At 42.1% G+C, this 19,508-nt stretch overlaps 2 protein-coding genes across 15 annotated transcripts in view; one reads left to right on the top strand and one right to left on the bottom strand.

Annotated features, from left to right (window-relative positions):
• Window positions 1–898: 898 nt before the first annotated feature.
• On the bottom strand, window positions 899–16,124 carry LOC139590872 (microtubule nucleation factor SSNA1-like). 9 transcript variants are annotated; one of them, XR_011679461.1, is made up of 4 exons: window positions 15,982–16,120; window positions 14,610–15,038; window positions 11,483–11,547; window positions 2,540–7,060 (listed from the first exon to the last, which is right to left on the bottom strand). XR_011679461.1 is itself a non-coding variant. In XM_071428747.1 (3 exons), exon 2 carries the CDS (start codon window positions 14,995–14,997, stop codon window positions 14,653–14,655), a length of 345 nt encoding a protein of 114 aa, XP_071284848.1. In that variant the 5' UTR covers window positions 14,998–15,038; window positions 15,982–16,120; the 3' UTR covers window positions 899–1,955; window positions 14,610–14,652. The 9 variants fall into 9 exon arrangements, 7 of the variants coding, with proteins under 7 accessions (XP_071284848.1, XP_071284850.1, XP_071284847.1 ...); XR_011679460.1 differs by lacking the exon at window positions 11,483–11,547 and adding an exon at window positions 7,798–7,871; XM_071428747.1 differs by lacking the exons at window positions 2,540–7,060; window positions 11,483–11,547 and adding an exon at window positions 899–1,955.
• The window catches only part of WAC (WW domain containing adaptor with coiled-coil), a 57,433-nt gene continuing 54,013 nt past the window's right edge, over window positions 16,089–19,508 (top strand). For 3 of the 6 annotated variants that reach the window (XM_071428743.1, XM_071428739.1, XM_071428738.1), the window contains exons 1-3: window positions 16,665–16,800; window positions 16,932–16,968; window positions 18,368–18,563. In XM_071428743.1, coding sequence (XP_071284844.1) covers window positions 16,760–16,800; window positions 16,932–16,968; window positions 18,368–18,563 — 274 coding nt within the window. In that variant the 5' untranslated portion in view covers window positions 16,665–16,759. Of the gene's footprint in view, window positions 16,194–16,400; window positions 16,543–16,627; window positions 16,801–16,931; window positions 16,969–18,367; window positions 18,564–19,508 lie in introns of those variants that run through there. The other 3 variants (XM_071428740.1, XM_071428742.1, XM_071428741.1) reach the window with 3 other exon arrangements.

Genomic DNA, 19,508 nt, shown 5'->3' with positions numbered 1-19,508 from the left:
GGTAATTCGTTACCTCCCCAAGGCAGCAATCCTGAGAAGGAAAGCGAGTACAGTATGATTGTTTAGGAGAGAGGCACACTGCACTGTGTTTTAACCATTTCTCCATTTTAGAGCTGTCTCTTCCCCACAGACTGCTCTTGCACACAGCAACACCATGAGCTCCTCCCATGGGAATGCTCCGCATCCATCAGAGAAATCACTGTGTCTGGAGGCACAAAAAACTAGGTTGCATATTTACCCATCAAAACAGTGACCTCTGAGAATAAAGTTATGGTTTGGATACATTTTTAGATGCTGTTTTGTGGTGAACACAGACTAATGAGGTATCAATAAACACCAAAGTTTTTCTTCCAGCTATAAAGGTCCCAGGGGTTGCCCTCCCCACCTCTTTTTTTAAAAAATGAAGCTTCATAAAAAAACGATGTTCTTACTCAGTTTCTGGAATGCAAGTCTGTGAAAGGGGGGTATATTTCCTCATGGATCAACTTTGTGGCAGCCAAAAATATACTGTGGCTTTGCATGAAGGAATGGGATGAATGAAACTGGGGCTTGCACTGCTTTTCTGTGTATGCAAAAGGCAGAGGCAAATGTTCCAGTTGAAAGTGTATTGAGAGCATTTGAGACAACAAATGAAGGTGGCAGAAAATTATGCCTATGTGCTTTTTCTTGTGGGTGGTATGAGGCATTTTGAGGTGATTACAATTACAGTAAGATTTTCCATGTCAGTTTATAAGATGCACTTCATTCTTTTATTGCTTTCACTTTTCTGGCTTAGTTCTACTAGCAGTTCCTTGTGTTCACTGAGGATTTTCAGTTTGCAATGTGAGAGGCTATTGAACATGCCTTTAGCACCATTAAAATATTCCTGGATAAAATATACTCTTATAGACTTGGGGGATAATTTCAAAATTATTTAATTGCCCTTCAGGCACTATAAATACCACTCTGTTAGTGAAGACAACTGATGAGTACATTTCTTCCATAAAGGTGACCACAAATATTGCACTGGGAAGTGCAGGCAGCTGGCAAGTTTTACAAGTTTGATCCTGGTGCCTGGCAGAAACACAACAGGCAGAACTGCTAATGATATTTTATTTTTGTTTGCTTGTATAATACATTTTTAAAAGCTTAAATGCGTTTTTAAATAGGCCCACGCACATTTCAAATGGGACGTCCAAAGTGTAGCAGGACTTCCCAGGGACACACTGTATCTTGCCATGAAGACACCAAGGAAATGTGATGAACAAAGAATATCCACATTCTTTGGAAGAAGGCAATTTCCTAACTCATCATACATAAGCCTTTCATAAAAGTAATGCAAAACTTCCACAGAGCAGGAGAGGAACAAAGCCCTAGCAGCTCTTGCTGTTGCAGTGACACAGCAAACTTGCTTGAAGAGTCCTTTATAAGTCAAAACCTACACTTAGTTAACACTAAGGAAGGATCCCTCTATTACTTTAATTAGACTTCTAATATTAATGTGGAATATACAACTTGTGAAGAATATCATGTGAAGGAAAAAGCATTTATTGCATGTGTTTGTCCATTTTCACTGCTATGAAAGGTGGAAGAGAAGGGGGCTCTCCAGCCCAAGCTGGCAGGGAGGCCCAGCACTGCCCTGCCAGCAGCTGGAGGGTGCCCAGCCTCCCGTGGGGAACACTGTATTAGGAAAGTTCTCCTTCACTGTGCCTCTCTCTCATAAATCAGCCTAATTACTCTAATGAGAGCTGCATCCCTCTGCTGCGAGCCCTGCTGGTTTACAGAGAGGGGGAAGTAAATAAAAAGGAACAATGCTGGCTGCTGCTGCAGGAGGGACACGGGGAGGGAGAACAATGGTCTTGAGTCTCCTCCCTGCCACCACCCCCTTAGGAGGGAAGAAAGAGATGGCTTCGTGCACAGCCCTGGAGTTATTCCAGATCAGGACTGAAATCAGACGCTGGGCTTGACAGCATCTGCTGAAGAAAAAAGCACATAGAAAAGAGGGCAAAGGCATGTTATTTTCCAGGCTCTGAGAGGATGCTGCTAAGGAAAGAAAAAGGATGGGATACAAGGCCTTGCAATGTCTGTCCGAGCAACCAACACAATATAAATACTGACCTGAGCTCTAATAGCAGCATCAAGTCTTCACACCTTTAGATTTTTTTAGAGTAAAGGTGAATTTTACTTTTTGTCTCTTAAAAAGATTTATTTTGGTTCCTCTTCTTGCTTTGTATATAAGCATTTCTTTTGCAATTGCAGAAATCAGAAACTTGTTTTTGTGTAATGAAATCTTAGCTTATTTACTACATGAATCTGGGAGCTGAGGCTTTAAGCAAACCACAAAGATTTATTATAAAAATAGGAGAGCAAAAATTATGTGCAGCCCCGCTCATTGTTGTCTATATTTTTGTCATGCTTCCTCTATTGTCCCCTCTTTATGATGACTGAAACAAATCATTCAAGTCTAGATTGCATATAATGACACCCACAAAGCCTCCTTGCTATTGTTTGGGCCAAATTTAAAACATTTGTCAAAAATAATTGTGGAATGGCATCAAAATTCATGTCCATTTTGCCAAGGATTTAATTATTTCTATTGTGATAATTTTTTCTTCATGTTATATACTAATTTATGTTTTAACAAAAAAGATTGGAAAATTATACAATTCTGGCAGTTCTTCTGATGTTCTCTCAGAAAAATTCCTCTAGATGTTGTCAGTTGCTTATTCTCTCTTGATCAGAGTTAGTTTTATTGAAATGTCTTCGTCCTACCCTTTATACAGCATACTTACTTCAATCTTTAGCTTCAGTTTGACAAACTGTTCCATTTCTAAATCACATCTTCAATCCCTCAGCTGAATATTGTGATCATATTTTTGGCCTTTCAGACTCCAAAGCAGGCTCTGCAAGTACTACAAACCCCTTCTGTTCAGTCATCTTCCCATCCATCTTTCCTGCATTCACTCACAGGGAATACATTGTGATGTTAGGAGATCCCTAGGAGCCTCTTTCAGCCCTGAAATTGCTTATTCCTCTAAGATTCCTGATTCTAGGAAGCATCATGTCAGGCTAATAGTTCTTTTGGCAGAAGACAGGCTGCTGCTGCATTGGTGCTGCATGCTCTCTCTGCCAGGAGTCAGCAGCCCTCCCTTCCCCTGCCATCCCATAGGGTTTCCAGCTTCTGCTGGCCAGGAAGCTCCAGAATTCCATACACCTTGTTCCCTGACAGCTGCAGATCACATTGAGGCTGGATTAAAAGGGGCTTCCCTGACAGTTCTGAGTAACCCAAAATGACTGTGGAAAGCTGGATGTAGTTGATAAAGGTACTAAGAGGAATTTAAACTCTGCACCTTACTTTCTGTACCTCACAGAAAGGCAGTTATGTCCTACAGCCACGGATTATGGGGGCCTTTCTTGGAGCCATCATTGCATCTGATTTGACTGAAGCAGAACATGGTGTGAAATTTTCAATAGGACTTTGACCATTACCAGCTTCAGGCACTGAAAAAGACATACACCAGGCCAAGCATGAAGTGTGAGACTGTTGTTAAATCATGAAAAAGATTTAGAATTGTTTATATTTGCATTTCTGAGCCTTTCTACTTGCTTTGGCGCTTTCAGCCTTTTCTTTACAAGAAACAGAAGTGTAACTTCAGGGGGTAGGGGGAAGAAAGACAAAGAAAATGCCCTTCTCTCAGGAGCCAGGCCTCTGAAAATGTATGCAGAATCCTGAATCTTAAAATCCAGAGCAACACCAAGCAGAGCACAAGACCCACAAACTTTCAGTGAGTCTTGTGGCATAAAATCCTTAGGCACCTATTAAATTCTAATTAATATCTCAAAACTCATTCCAGAATTTCAAGATTAATTTTTGTTACCTTCTTAGCTCTTATACAGGCCACAGCACAAGGATCAGAAGTTTACATTTTGAAATCCAGTGACACTGTACAACTACTGTAGTTAGTTTAAGGGGATTTGTGCTCCTGCTAATGAGATTATTTTAACTACAAGTTACATCATGGCTTCTCAATGTAACAATCCCAGTGTAGCAGAGGTAGCATCTAGCAGCTCAAGCAGCTATTATTTATTTAAAAGACACTTAGATGTGGCACTTAGGGACATGGTTTAGTGGTGGGCTTTGCAGTTCTGGGTTAATGGCTGACCATCTGGGAGATTCCTTCCAATTTAAATGGCTCTATGGCTTTTGATATGTCTTTAAAACATTTGGCTGTGCTCTCCCACCACACAACCAGATGCAGAAGTTATTTGAAACAAAGTCAAGTTCCATATAAGGCAATATGCAAATCCTAATTTAAATCTGCAAAGTCAAGTTACACTTCCCAATGTTTGGCTGCTTCCGACTTTGCCAACACCTGAAACTATAAATACTTATCAGCTAATCAAAGTTCAAAGGTCATCTTAATGCCTGAGAACTAAGCCTCCCTCCAGCTACATCTGTATGGTAACACATTTAGTAATTCATGGCATTGTAAACCATGGGAAAAAAACTTGTACTTAAAAGTTATAGGTTAAGTTTCTTACCTAAGTAACAACATACTTACATAAGTAATATATAACATGTATATATAATATACATACAATATAAATAAAAAATGTATACTGCTTTATTATATTTATCTAAAATAAGAAAAGGAATTTTGGACTGAACAAGTCTGAGACCAAAAATCCATGTTTCGGACAAGCAGTACTTGCAGCCAAGAAACTGCACATAGGAGTGAAGTTACTGAAGTATAAATGGTCTGCAATGACAAGCAAACACAACATTTTGTTGTTCCTCTTTTCCTTACAATGGCTGCTTGCTTTTAGAATTTGCATTTTGAAAATTTTTTGATGAAAAAATAAATAAAGCTCACATGGAGCAGCTTTATCTGCCTCCTATGTGGCACTAGCTTTTCTTGAAGCAAATTATGCCATTTATTATTATTCAAAAGAATTTTTTTTTTTACTCAGCCCAGTAATGATGTAGGAGGGAGCAAGTGAGCAAGTTAAAAGAAAGAAAAGCCCTCTCACTTGCTACGCTCGGAGGCAATCCCCTTTGATTCAGACCATGGCCAGCAGTTTGGTTCTTTTGTGCTTTTCCTTGTCTTTGATGGAGGCCAATACCAGATACTGCCCTGCCCCAGGTTCTTTCACTACATTACCAGAAGTTTGCCTTTTCTTTGTCAGAAATGAAATGATGTGCTCTAATACAACAGCATCTGATCTGAAGGAACCACTTTGTCACCAAGACTTTGCTACCAGTAAATAAAAACGGAAACCTTTATGCAAACCAGCAGGACTTCAGCCAGTATGAAAATAACTGAGTTACTGTCCTTATTCAAAAATTATTTGCATTCAGTCACCCCAGCCAGCAGGAAAACCAATTGTTCCCTAAAACACTGTAAAGGTCTGGGCAGACACTGTTGGTACCCAGAGACTTCACAGCATGCAGACTTTTAATTGCCTCTCCTTCTTCTCTGCACACAAAGGCATCTGCAATGTTTATCTCTAGCACATCTTAGTGGGGAATAGATTAGGTTGTAAAATAGAGCAGGATTGCAAAGAAAATTGCTGAACACATACAATGCCTTGACATAATTTTTCCAAGTTGCCTTATTGTGCCATACTCCACTCTGTCTTAGCACATATTTAATAATTTGCAATACAGATCACACTCAGAGCTTTGAAGAAGACACAGCTGACCTATAACAGGTTCCTCAATGAGATCACTATCTGCAAGATCCAGCACTTTATTCCTTTTCCTCTTTCTAATTTCAAGTTATAATTTTTTCTCAAACATAGAGCAAACATTTCTGAAACAAACTCACATCACTCTGGACACAGCCTTAATACAAATTAAATTACAGCGTCTCATATAGACCTTTATCTGCAGAAGATTACATTATTTACACTCAATGACAAACAAAATAAACTTCTGATCTTTAATCTCCATAGCAAATCAGGAAAATTCCCCTCCATCCATTGCTTTGACCTACATCCTTTTTATAGAATGAAACTCAGATCAGGTGTCTGTTGTTTCTCTGGAATATAATATTATCACCCCATCCAATCATAACTTTTGGGGCACTGTCAAATTGAATGTAATCTGTTTATCGTGCAAACAATTTTCCCAAGTGTGCTAGAACATGCCTGGACAATATCAAGATAGTGAAAGCATCTCTGACCCACCACATGTCAGAAGAGCAGCATGTTTCTGGTCAGCAGCTTGGGATAATCAAACACATGGAAAAAAAGGAGCAAGGAACTAGAGGCAACAAAAGCTGTTGCAGGAGGAAGATGAGGATGGTGCTACAAATGATGGCTTATGTGGAAGCAAGACTGCAAAGACTACTGAAAAAACAGAGTACACAACCTCATGCAAGTTGTTAATGTCCAACCTGTTTAAATTGTCTTTTCTAATGGCAGATAATACTGAAGTATTAGACAGCTTTCTCTATACTTACGAAAATGCTGAGCATATTTATATATACATTTTAATGTATGTGTGAGTATACACACACACACACATACATATACATACATATGATATGTGAATATATGAATACTGCTGTCAGGGGCCACCTGTCCTAGGTTCTTAACCTGAATTCATGCAGCCAGCTTATTTTCAATACAGAAGAGCCCCATCCATCTAGATATCTAGAGTTTCTCCCTTGCCATACTACCTCAATCCATTAACCCAAAACAAGCTGTGCTGGAATTATGGTTACCTCACAGCCTGCTGCTGTTGTATGTGCTCTGTATGCTGTTATAGATGGACTAGAATTCAGACCTCCCACTACCTTTAAGCATCAAGGAGCCTCCATGCCTAAAAAACCTGGTGGTCTTACATGGACTAGTATAAGGTAATAAGCAGCCTGATAAAACAATAGGGTCTATAAAGACAAGGTACCTGAAAAAGGTTAGGCTTTGAAAGGTAATTAATTAGCAACTATCATTAAAAGCTCTTTCTGTTCCTCTGCCCCACCTCCTACAGGTCCCAAAGCAGGGGCTTGAAAACAGCAGGTCTGGAAAGTGAAAGTGGCTGCTCAGGAGCTGGGATGCCTTGTCATGCAGGGTGTATCTATGGAGAAAGAAGTAACATATTTAAACATCATCATCAAGCTGCATGCAATGTTAAGGAAGCAACAACAAAAAAGTGTGCCTCTAATCTGTTATATCTATCCCTATCCCTAACACTCAGGTTGAGAATTCATAATCCTGTCCATTTATGTCAAAACACCAAACAGGACATGAATCCCTGGGAACCAGTCCAAGTCAGAGCATTCAATTAAGGCTGAAAAAGCAAAGCCTTTATTCCCAGATCTGTCCCTTATTTGGGGCAGATTACTACTGCGTGTCACTGTCAATCAAAGGGATAAAGATATTAACATTCTCTGTGAGGTACTATGTGATCAGTTCATTGGAAGCACTTGTTTATATATCCTATAGAAATATATGTATTTATAGAAGCGTCATTTCTAAACACTTTTAAAAACAAAACCAGCATGGCATAAAACCAAATTTTGTTTCAGTTAAATGGCTGCTGTACAGGTAGTTTCCTACTGACATTCTCAAAGAAAACATTCTCACATGCACACCATGAATGTGTATGGCAGAGTGCCACGGGAGGCCTCAATGGAATACTTCATTAAAAAACAAACAAACAAGAAACCGAAAGCACATTCCAAACCGAGCAAGCAACACTTCATGCAAATCATCTAAACTAAGAGGAGCCACAGAGTTTGCAACCTGACTGAAGATTAAGACTGCATTTGACCAAGAACTTGGTGTACTACACAGTGAGTACCAACAACTTACAGGCTTGTGGGCTTCAGTGGAACGTGGGCATCTGTATTTTTGGCCACAGGTATTTGAACTCGAACAACCTGAATCTAAAGCAAGAACACTTTAGGCTTCTTAGAAAAAACACTAAAATGTACAGGATTTTAAATAAATATCCTTCTCATGGAGTCATGTCACTAAGTCATGTATCACTAAGATGCAGGATTCCCTCAGTTTCAAGAACAGGTCACACTTTTCTAACAAGTCCAGTGACTCCAGAGTGTATCAGATTCCTTAAGTGTGTCCACAGGGCCAACTGCTTCTTGGCAGAGCAAAACAACACTCACTGAGCCCAGTTCTGCAGCAGCTACACTGCTGCCAGCTGTACCTGAGCTCCTGCCTTTAAAGATAACCTGGCTGCAATTGGGTATCACATTCCCTGTGACTGACAGCATGGACTGGGTTTTCTTTTTTTCAGCTTGCTTCAGTGGACCTTTACAACAAGGTCAACAAGGATGCTCCTCGCTTTCCAGACTGTGGTCTCTACTAAAAAGGCAGCTTATCTTCCACCTCATGTTCCCTGGAATGGAGTATCCTCATGCTAGCAAAAACATTTGAGGAAGACTCAGTATTTAACAAAAAGTACCTTGGATTCATGAGTTACAGCAATTAATCTCACTTACTATACAAGGCAGTGAGCAGCACAAATGTCTAGCAGGATTTCTGTTACTGAACAACTGCAAAACCATTTAAGAATTACTGCCAGTTTTTTTGTTTTAAGCACCTGACAGTGTATGATTCATCCCTGAATACTAACTACATTAAAAAAACATTCAAATAAAAAACTCTCTCATGCTGAAATTCAACTTTAAGTGCTCTTACTGTATAAGGATAAAGGTTTTTAAAAAGTGCAAGCTTGCAGAATATGAAGAGGATTTTGTGTCAGGAGCTGACAGACATGCCTGATCAGAACTGGTATCCAAGTTGTATCAACTTTTTAATAATCATATAACAACAACAAATAGTACTTTGATCTAATTCTGAATACAGACAGAGATTTGAAAGCCTTTAGGAAAGAAATAAGATACTTTTTACTATGTTCAACTAAATCAACTATATGGTTTTTTTTAAAAAATGTAAATTACAAATCTGTCATGGACTATGATGTAAATAATTTTCTAGAAGTGTTCCCATGTATCCCATATCAATGGAAAACCTCAAGCCAATCATGGGAGCTCTGACTGAAGCAACAGAACCTAGGCATATGAAGCTCAAAAAATAACACCTGTGAAGATTTAACTTTAAAATGCTCTGTGACCAGTCTATCAGGTTTCATAATTTTAAACATTTTTCAAAGTAGGTGTTAAAAATTGTTCAGCCTATTTGTTTTATAGTCTCTAACACTCCTGTGGTCTTGATTTAGGCTGGCCAGGAAGCTGCATGCCTACTTCACACAAGATAGCAAACAAGAACACTCAACACTGTTCTAAATCCTTCAGGACCAAGTACACACTCTCTGTACATGAGTGCTGCTAAGGCTTGAGAGGAGAAGCCACTCCATGAAATTTCACAGGCCCTGAAGTGAGGTGTGAGAGAAACAAGCTCCCATCAAAATCAGTGGAATCACAATCAACCCCACCTCCAGATCATGACTAACAGGACTTTATTCAAATGCCTTTTCCTGAGCATGATCTCTGTCAACACATGCTTGTTTTCCTCTAATATGGATGAATCCTTTTCTAAAAGTAACATTTTCCCCATTTGTGACATTCAAATTAAGCATACTTACAAATATTATCAGCTTTGCATCAGATCACAAACAATGGGTGTGCTATGATCAAAATGGATGTATTTTATACTGTTATTTTCCATTGTGCTGCTAAATAAGATACCCAAGTTTGTACTAAAATTGAGCAATTTTCTGTAGTAGTTCCTGCAGCATAACCATAGTCTTGCACAAATAGGCAAAAAACCCCGCAAAGTGTTCCACCCCACAAGATCTTGTAAAACTACTTTTCAAAACCACTACAAAATGAAGTGTTCCACTAGCCCCAATTCTACTAACACCTTATTTTAGTCAATACACACTACAACACTGCACTACTTTTCACACAAACCCCACAAGCTAGAGCTATGAATGACCATATAGCTCCCTGCTCTGCAAGCCTGAACTCCTCCATGCTTCATCAATGCCTAACATGCAAGCAGCTGGGTTTTACAGCTGGACAGTGAACCAAACTTCATCAGAAAGCAACTGAGGCAGACAACCATCAAGGACTACTCTGAGGCATCTAATAAAATCCCTGACAGATTTATAAATAGTTAAAGGGCAAAGAACAAAAAAACCCATCCCCAATTTAAAAAAGGCATAGAACAGACCCCCAAGAAATGGCCATGGTGCCTGACTCTGCCCCAGTAAGATAACAGACACTGACAAAGCAATTGGTGCACAAATTTATCAAAGGCTAGTCTGTCCTTCACCCAAAAAAGAAAATATTTTCATCTATATATAAAAACACACACATACATAAAAGCTAGAAGAGCATTCTGATTTTAGGAAAAATTGCCTATTCATCTGTTAAGAAACGCACCAAGACACACACAAATAAATCAACACTACAGTATTTATTAATAATTCTTTGTTCATTCCTGAAAAGGAAGAAATTTAAAAAGAAAATAAATTATAAAAAAATAACTGTTGTGTCTACTTCTTCTTTGATAAAACCCCAAGAATCTAGGATCTGCTCAAAGTTAAGGCAACAGCCACAAGCTACATCTTATCACTCAAATCTCTCCTAACCAGCAAAATCATCTAAGGAGTAATAGATATTGGTCTTCTGCACAAATCTCATCTGTATGATGAACTAACTGTAGACATTTAATCCCTTGGCTAACAATCTTCTGAATGTTCTTGTTACAGAATTACCAGTTCAGTTTAATCCACTTACTGGATTTGGAGTGGAACACACCTGTACCCCAAGTACAGATGGAAATGTCATTGTACCCCTAGATGGAAATGATTCTCAATTCTGAAACAGCAATCCAAGGTCCAGGCACCTGGGTTTAGACTACAGCTTGCTTCATTGTTTGAATGTACAATTCTTTGGGTATTTGAAGACGCCGAGTCTTCCTGGTCTGAAGAATTCCTAATCCAAGGAAACAAATCTCTTGCTTTCACCAAAAGCCAAAAACCTGCCAATCCTCTGCCTAAACCCTCCAAGGTCAATCTGACATACAGACTACATCAAGTACACACAGAACTGGAGGTTCTTTATAAAACTCGAGTAATTCCCTGAGAACTGTTCATAGGAGAGCAACCAGGACAGGAAACAACATCCTGTGTGAGCCTGGCAGCACACTTACCCAGGAAACAGGAGGCTCAGACTGCACAGCCTCCTGCTGGAACAGAAAGAAATAAAAGACAGAAAGAGAAAACAAAACACAGATTGCCTCTTTTGCTGACCATTCGTGGGCTTAAAGGAAGGGGGAGAATGTCCAGAGCTCAGATGAAGCTGAGATGATTTCTGGAATTTGATTTATTGGGTAGCAAGAACTGTAGGCAGTAGCTCAGTACAAGTACACTTAGAGCAGACAGGAATCAGGAGAACCTCCACCTCTCTATCCTACCCCCTCATGCTCCAGTCCCTAACCAGGACTTCACATCCATAAATTCTCTTTATTCCCTACCCTTAAAATCAGGGTGAACCCCCAGTCCACTCACCTCCATTTCTGTAAGGTGATTAACAGCAACTGCATGTGGGAAGCACCTAACAGCAGGGTAAGCACCTTTGAAAAGAGACAGTAATGGGGTGTGAATGGCTGCTGGCATAAGCACTTCACCCAGTGGTTCCTATAATCACTTCCACACAGAAAATTACTTCTACTTCAACATACCACCCACAAGCAGTTTCTTTTGGAACTGCCAAAATCTCTTCAGTTTACTTACAAGGAGTCAACAGTCAAACGTTTTGAAAAAACTGTTGATCATTAGTGTGTTAAGTGCTGGGCACATTTTCAAGAAGCATTGCTATAGAAGCAGGGAATCATCAGACCCCTTCCAGTTATCTTCTGTTATTTGGAAGCCGGGTAAAGTTGCCTCTACATAAATTCAGGACTTTAGACAACGGATCCAGATGCATTTCACTAAACCTCTGAATCAGGCACAGATAGGAGTTTCAAAAACTGTCTCCTCACATACTAAATAAGATACAGAACACTCAACACAGCAGTTTAGATTAAGAACCCAATTTTTCTCAGTAAGGCTCCTAGACTGTAAGCACTCCAGTAAAGCACCAGGTCAAACTCAGAGAGTCATAAAAATTCAATACAAAAATTAAGTTAGGAATAAGTATGATACTTTAAACTTACGACCTGCCTTATTCCAGGTAGAATTTCTGTTTCAGGCTATCCTTGCAGAGCTGCTGCCATCTGCAAATTATCACTTCTCTTCCAGCAATACTTTGGACCAACTTAAGTCTGCATGTCTTCTGAACAAAGTGAAGGATTTTAACAAAAGCTATTCATGTCAAGATTTATAGTGTCTGAAAGAGCAGTGAAAAAGGTTACCGCATCAATAAAAGGGTTCATTTGGGTAAATACAAAATGCAATGCTAAACACTATTTCTGAGTAGCAACTCTACAGGTGCAGGATGACTGCCACACTAGGGAGTTATTCTAAAAATAAGCAGGCCCTAGAGATCTATTATTTCTCTCCACTTTTAAATGTGAATTTAAATGGAAACTTTAGATTGGGATCACTGAATGGAATTCTAGCAACATTTCAACTTTTTATTTGAATGTTGGGAGGCCCCTGCATGTGCATAAGTACTAGTCAACAGTTACATTTTCCCTTCGTTTTTTTAGTAAAAAAAAGAAAAACCAAGCATCTCCAGTTATTTAGTTTTGACACCATAATAGCTACCACTAGACATAATAATGGCCGTGAAGTAGATTTCTTTGAAGTTTTTTAAGGCTTCTCTTAATGCTTCTTCAGTTTTATCAGCTTCACTAGAACAAGAAGCATTATTTATGATTACTCTAAGGCAAACAAACCTGTAATTATTGGGTGAGACCAATACTAGAAATTAACTGTACTGTTCTCCATAAATGAGCTTTCTATGATACAAATTGTTTTTCACAATTTCGAGTTCCAGTGTAGCTAATAAGAAGCAGCAGCTTACATTTGCAACTCAAAGTTCTTGCTCTTTAGGTAGTACTTTTCCTGAATCTTCCTATTTCTTATAAATCACTTACTACTATGAGTCTAAGGGCAGACAGAATGTCATGAAGTGTCCAGTCAAATAAATCACTTTTTTGCTACTAAAGAGAGCAAAATTTTCGTGTTTCCCTTCAACATAAACAAGGTGGTCCTGAGTGCTGCAGTACCACAACAGCAAAGCCCCTGAGATAATGTACTTTTATCACCTCTGCATTGCCCACTGGGAATCCCCCAGAGGGAAGCCCCTGAAGTGCCACACAAATAAACTGCCATTAGCTCAGTCACACTCATCCCTGACGTAGCTTGGCAACCACAAGAACATAAAATTTGCTCCCTATTATTGATGAAGAGCTATTACCAAGATTATTCACATCTCCATTCCCTCTGTATGTGCACCTGACAGACACACCACTATCAAGTCAGGAGATTTCAATTGCACTTCTTTCAATTTAATTAATTGGTATTGAATGAAGATTTGACAAGACACAGTTTAAAAAGTTACTGTTGTAACACACAAATAAGTGGGACAAAATGCACATGTACATGCACCTACTGCTGAGAGAGATTTCTGCAGAACAGAGAGGTTCAGCAGGAACAAAAAACAGCATTAAATTGAAATTTATGCCACGCTGTTATGTCATCCCTGATCTCTAAACTAAGGTCTATTTTGATGTCCTCTGTAAGAATGGCTGATAGCTGTAAACCACTTCTCATTTTCTTCTTTCACCTTTCATTTGTATTTCTTTCACATCATTTCAGGGTGTTCATTATACTCCACAATCTTACTACAATTATTTAACAGATCAGTATAGAGCTAAAAGGCACTAAAAAGGCTTTCAGACATTCTATTACTGGCTTTTAGCCAGGATTATCTTCTTTGGTCTTGTATTTACCTCTGTATTTTTAACTGGACCCCAGTGGTTTTTCAGGACTTTTAGTTGCTACTGACACATTTTTTTACCCCCAAGTGAATTACTGGTCCAGCCTTCCTGGTGTAGCTGCCTGCACTTGCACCAAACCTGACTTTCACTGTGGCACAACTCCTTTCTAAACAAGGCTTTGAAGAACAGCCTCAGAAGATGCATGAACCACATACAGTGCTAAATTTTAAGCCTCCATGCCCTGCATTACTCCTGATTTCTCACCTTATCCCTCTCTTATTGAAGTAGGCAATTACTGCAAACGGGGCTATCTTTGTGCATGCATCAGACAGATGCGTGCTCCTGGCTCCAAGCTCCTAGAGGAAGCTAAATAGCTCATTTCTACTTGGTCCCAGCAGTAAAGCCTAAGCATTTGTAAAGTGAAAAGAAGTAGCATCTGATTGACTTGCATCCAGTAGTTTTCAAAGCATCATTTACTGGGAGCCATCTGAAGGCAACCAATAAAACATGCCTTTTGTCTAATCCTTGAAACACAATGATGTCAAAACTGACAGTCTCCCATCTACCTCAACTACCTATCTGCTATTTTTTGTAGTGTTCAATTAATTAGATTTTTTAAAGCAAAACAGCAACTTTATTTAATCTATTTTCTAGTGCATTTGAAAATAAAACATACAGAAAGACTGGAAGAAAATCCCTCTCTGCTTACACTGTGGCTGTAAGGTTCTGTGGTTGACCACATTTCTCACCTAGTGGAATTTTAGCACTGCAGAGTCCAAACATTTGACTGTTTCACGTTACATTGGTTTTCAGATCTGGTGAATGCTTTAAGCTTCCCACTTCTTTCTTCAGGACATTAAGTAAAGTTCTAGAACTATCCAAAATCTTCATGTAAGCAGCTTCAGTTTCAGCAAGTATTTTATCAAGCTCATTCCGTGAAGCCACTTTTTGGGCCAGGTTTTCACATACACACTCCAGCTGTTCGCTGAGGACTTGGATTTCATGCTGGAGTTTATTCTTTTCCTCTTCTGCTTGCTGGATTTGTTTGTTCAGTTCTTCTTTCTGCATACATAAATCTTCAATGCATTTCACTAGTTCATTATTGTAACCCTGAAGAACAGCTCCCTGCTGAGTCATCCTGCACTCACTCCCTGAAGTCCCTTTTCAGCAATGGCCTCCTGCACTCAAATGAAAGAAAAACAAACAAACAAAGAAACAGAAAAAAATCTGTAAGATGTTGCCATGAATAATGCTTCATTAGCATAGATGGAGCCACCGGACAAGGTGCTCTATTTAAGGTTAAAATTCTCAGATGTGCCACATCTCTTCCCTTTTCAAGTGGGGAACGGGAGAAAACTTGGCAAATGCTCTTAAACCTTTACTGAAAGCTGCTGGTCCCTATGACACTGTCATGGCAATAGTATCAAAGTATTTATGATATTTATTTATAATACCTTTATACAATCCTGAATATAGGATGCTTTGTACCACAAACTTCGAGGGAATGGTCAGAAATAAGCAAAAATTACAGAATCACAGAATGGTGAGGGTTGGAAGGGCCTTCTGGAGACCATCCAGTCCAATTCCCTGGCAAGACAGGGTCACCTGGAGCATCCAAGTGGGTATTAAATGTCTCCGCAGAGGGAGACTCCACGCCTAATCCAACACGAGAAGTCCTTTCTCACTGTGAGGTGAAACTTCTTGTGTTTTAGTTTACGGCCCTCGCTCCTCATCCTTTCACCAGGCACCACCCTGAAGGGCTCAGAGGGCACTGACAACGCGAGGAAATCTCCCCGACACAGCGAGCACCCGGAGCTTCCAAACACTGGGATGACGCGGATCGCGTGTGCCGGGCCCACGGGCGGGTGCCGGGCCCACGGGCGGGTGCCGCCACTCACACCCCCACGGAGACAACGGGGCCAAAGCCCAACCCAGGCGGCCGCCGTCCCAGGGACATTTTAACACCGTCCTCGCCGCAGAGCGCGGCCCCGCGGAACACGCGCCGCGCACAAAATGGCTCCTGTCTGCACATCGAGAGCCCGGGCGGAAGGGGAGGAGGGGGTAGGTAAGAGGAGACCGTCCCATTCCTAGCTCCCCCCCGCAATTCCCCGTTGCCCCCACCTGCCTGGCAGGATCGCGATTCCTCCCCACCGAGGGAGCGGCTCTGCCAGCGAGGCCGCGCTGCCCTCGGCTAGCCGGCCCCGTGCGCCCGCCAACGACCGCGCCGGCCCGTGAGGGGTCACGGAAATACCCGAGCGCTTCCGAACGTGGCGCCGCCCTGACGGCCGCGCGGAAACGTCTCTCCGGAAAAACGCGATGTTTTCCGAAGACAGGTAGCGCTCGCAAGAGTGGGCCGAGGCGGGAGGGGCAGGGAGGGCCGAGCGTTACGGAAGGAGCCGATGTTTTCCGAAGGGAGGGACTGAAGGGCGTCGTGCTCGGCGGAGGCAGCCGATGTTTGCCGAAGGGAGGGACTGAGGGGCGTCGGGCTCGGCGGACGCAGCCGATGTTTACCGAAGGCAGAGTCGCCCGAGAGCAAAGGGGACAGAGGGGACGGAGCGCGTCGGAAAGAGCCGGAAAGAGCCGACGTTGACCGAGCGCGGCGTCGCCCGAGTTCCCCGGATGTAGTTGGAGCGGCGGCGGCGGGCGCGGCGGGGGGAGGCGGTGGCCGAGTCGGTGCTCCCGGTGTGTCTCAGCGCGCGCGGGGCCGAGCTGCCAGCGTCTCCCCTCTCGAGGCGATGGGCCCGTGAGCGCCGCTCCAGCCGAGCTGCCCGAGCCGCCCCCTTCCCCCGCCCCTGCCCCCGGAGCGCTGCCGCCCCCGCCTCCCCCCTCGGCGCCTGTGGCCCGGCCGCGGCCGTGCCCTCCTGGTCCCCTCACCCTCACACACACAGGCCGGGCATTGATGGTAATGTATGCGAGGAAACAGCAGAGACTCAGTGATGGGTAAATTCACCCCCCCGGCCCCGCGGGGCCACCCCCCCCCCCCCACCCCCTCCGCCATGTTCGGCCCGGCCGCGGGGCCGGTAACGGGCGCTCGCTAACGCCTCTCTGTCTTTCTCTCGCTTTCTCCTCAGCTGTCACGACCGCAGGGGGGACTCGCAGCCCTACCAGGTACCGCCGGGCCGGGAGGAGGAGCAGGGGAGGCGGGGGGGTGCTACTTCAGCAGAGGCTCCGGCGGCCGCTGCAGGCCGCGGTGCCGCGGCCGCCCCGGTCCGGCCCCTGGCGGCGCTCTGGGCCTGGGGCCGCGGGGCCGAGAGGCGGCGGCGGCCCTGGCGCCGGGAACGGGGCCCCGGTGCTCGGCTGAGGCCTGCGGAGCCGGGACGAGCAGGAGCGGCCTAGTGCAACCCGTGCGGGCCTCGGGCCTGGGAGTCGGGGAGGGTGCGAGGGGCGGGAGGGGGAGCCGGGGTCTCCTACGGTGGAGTGGAGATCCAGCAGAGGTGAATGTTTTTCTTCTAAAAACAAAAGGAGTCTTACTCTTCCACTCCCCCCCCCCAGCCCCCTCCCCCAACCCCTCCCCAAAGCCCTTTCTTCTCCCCAAAACTGCTGCTGGGGGCTGTAATCTGAGTAGGGCACGGGTTTAGACCCTGACCAACTTGGGGCTGCAAGTGAGGCTTAATTTCTGCAGTTGCCAGCTGCTGGGCATGTTCAGTAACCATCAAATCCTTGGCTTACCGACAATAGCCTCAATTCCTGTAAGGTGGACACTGCACTTCTTTGCTGTGTCCACTGAAGAAACCCAGTTGTCGAGGTTTGAGTCTGTGGAAAGCCATATGTTGTGATATTGATGTCTGTAGGCCCTGAATTGAACTATTTTAATGCATTTCTGTGTATTTCAATCACTGGAGTGCAGTATGGCGGTCCAAGGCAGCTGTCAGTGACAGTTCACATAAATGTAAACATTTGCCACTCAGGAGTTCACAGAACCAAGTAGGTTAGAGTTAGGCAGAGCATGTAATTTTTGGTAAAGACTTTAGAATGAGTTATTACATTACATGTTTTGGCCCCCTGGAATGATTTTTTTTTTTAATTACACGTATTACAGGGCTGTTAGTACTGAAGAAAACATCACAGAAATTCAAGGTAATGGTGAAACTGAGTGGTCTTGGCTAGAGTATAGAGGACATATTCAAAGTTTACACTGATTCAGTCTAACTGTAAGTTTGTTTTACTAATAGCAAGTGGAGACTAGTTCTTCTCCCAGAAGTGTGGAAGAACTGTGGCCCATTTACTGCTGAAAGTGTGTAGTCCATCAGTGAAAAGATAGAGAAACTAGGTTCTTCTTAACAGCAAGTGTTGCATTGGATGTAATAGTGGGAGAAATTGGTTTAAGTTCTAATTACAGAACTTGTTGCTTTAATCTAGGTAATTAAAACTAGGAAGACTAATGCTGATTTTTTTTTTAATAGGAAATGAAAATTAATTAAGTTTTAAAAGTACTTTTGGAAGAGAAGAAAAAATCCCAAAATGCTGCATCTAATGTCAATGCCTGTTTTCTTGTGATGTGTTTCAGGCTCTTAAGTACTCATCCAAGAGTCACCCCAGTGGTGGTGATCACCGTCATGACAAGATGCGAGACACCACAGATCCCTCACCACCAAATAAAATGCTGCGGCGCTCTGACAGCCCTGAAAACAAATACGGTGACAACACAGGGCACAGTAAAGCAAAAAGTGTGCATACTCACAGAGTTAGAGAGAGGGATGGTGGTAAGTCATTTTAACAAACTTTTACTTCAGCAATCACTAATTTCTCATTAAAATTAGCCAGTATCATTCAGGTGATGTCTTATACTAAATGTGCCTTGTACTCAGCTAGGGTGACTGCAGTGAACCCAAAATGGGAATTTAATTGGAAGCAATCATTGAGGTAACACCTATTAATTTCCTGGTTTTTACAGATATGGTAGTTTTCCTTACAGCCCCAAAGATTAAATAAACCCTTTTTTTATTATTTGAACTAGTATGTCTTATTTATTTAGACATACTGCAGCATTTGATAACATGAAATAGTTTTCTGAATTTTCATTAGCAATAAATATTTGCTGTTTTGCATTCTTTTTAATAACTTTGTGTATTGTGGTGCTGTACTGTGTAGGTACATGCTCCATAGACTATACCCCATCAGAAATGAGAAAAGCTTCTTGGTAAATTTAGCTGCTATGTAGAACTCTTAATAGATGATCAAGGGTAGCACATACTAGAGCCTTTCTTGACAGGAGCTTGAAGAACTGTGGTCACAGTCAAGTCAGCCTGCTGTGTTTTTGCAGGTTTATAAACAGTAGTAATATCCCCAGTATTTTTTAACTGGTCTTATTTTGTATCCCTGCTTCCTAGGAAAAGAGTAGGATTTTCCAGGTAATAAACAGTGTTACGTAACAAACAGCCAGAGTTTAGAAAATTGCAGTTGCTGTCCGAATTTGGAAAAATTCTTTTGTTTTGTTGATTGGTCTTTGTGTCAAGGTACAAGGTGAAGAATTCAAGTAGAGAATTTGGAGCTTTAAATCAGTGCTTCTTTGTTCTGTATAAAGCTAACAAATTCTGATGTACATACACATTTATTGCTGCACTGCTTTTACATGATATAATAGTTATAGTAAAATAAAGGAAATAGCTTTCAAGTACCTTTTTAGGACATACTAGTTTACCACTACA

This window comes from Agelaius tricolor, unplaced genomic scaffold, assembly GCF_023055355.1.
Source record: "Agelaius tricolor isolate 1412-34295 unplaced genomic scaffold, bAgeTri1.0.p SCAF_6, whole genome shotgun sequence".
Taxonomy (NCBI): Eukaryota; Metazoa; Chordata; class Aves; order Passeriformes; family Icteridae; genus Agelaius; species Agelaius tricolor.
The sequence above is the reverse complement of the archived record's forward strand: the minus strand, read 5'-3'. Positions and strand labels throughout refer to the sequence as shown.

Excerpts from the sequence above, each read along its gene's own strand:
- LOC139590872 (XM_071428750.1), bottom strand. The coding sequence starts at position 14,997 with ATGACTCAGCAGGGAGCTGTTCTTCAGGGTTACAATAATGAACTAGTG.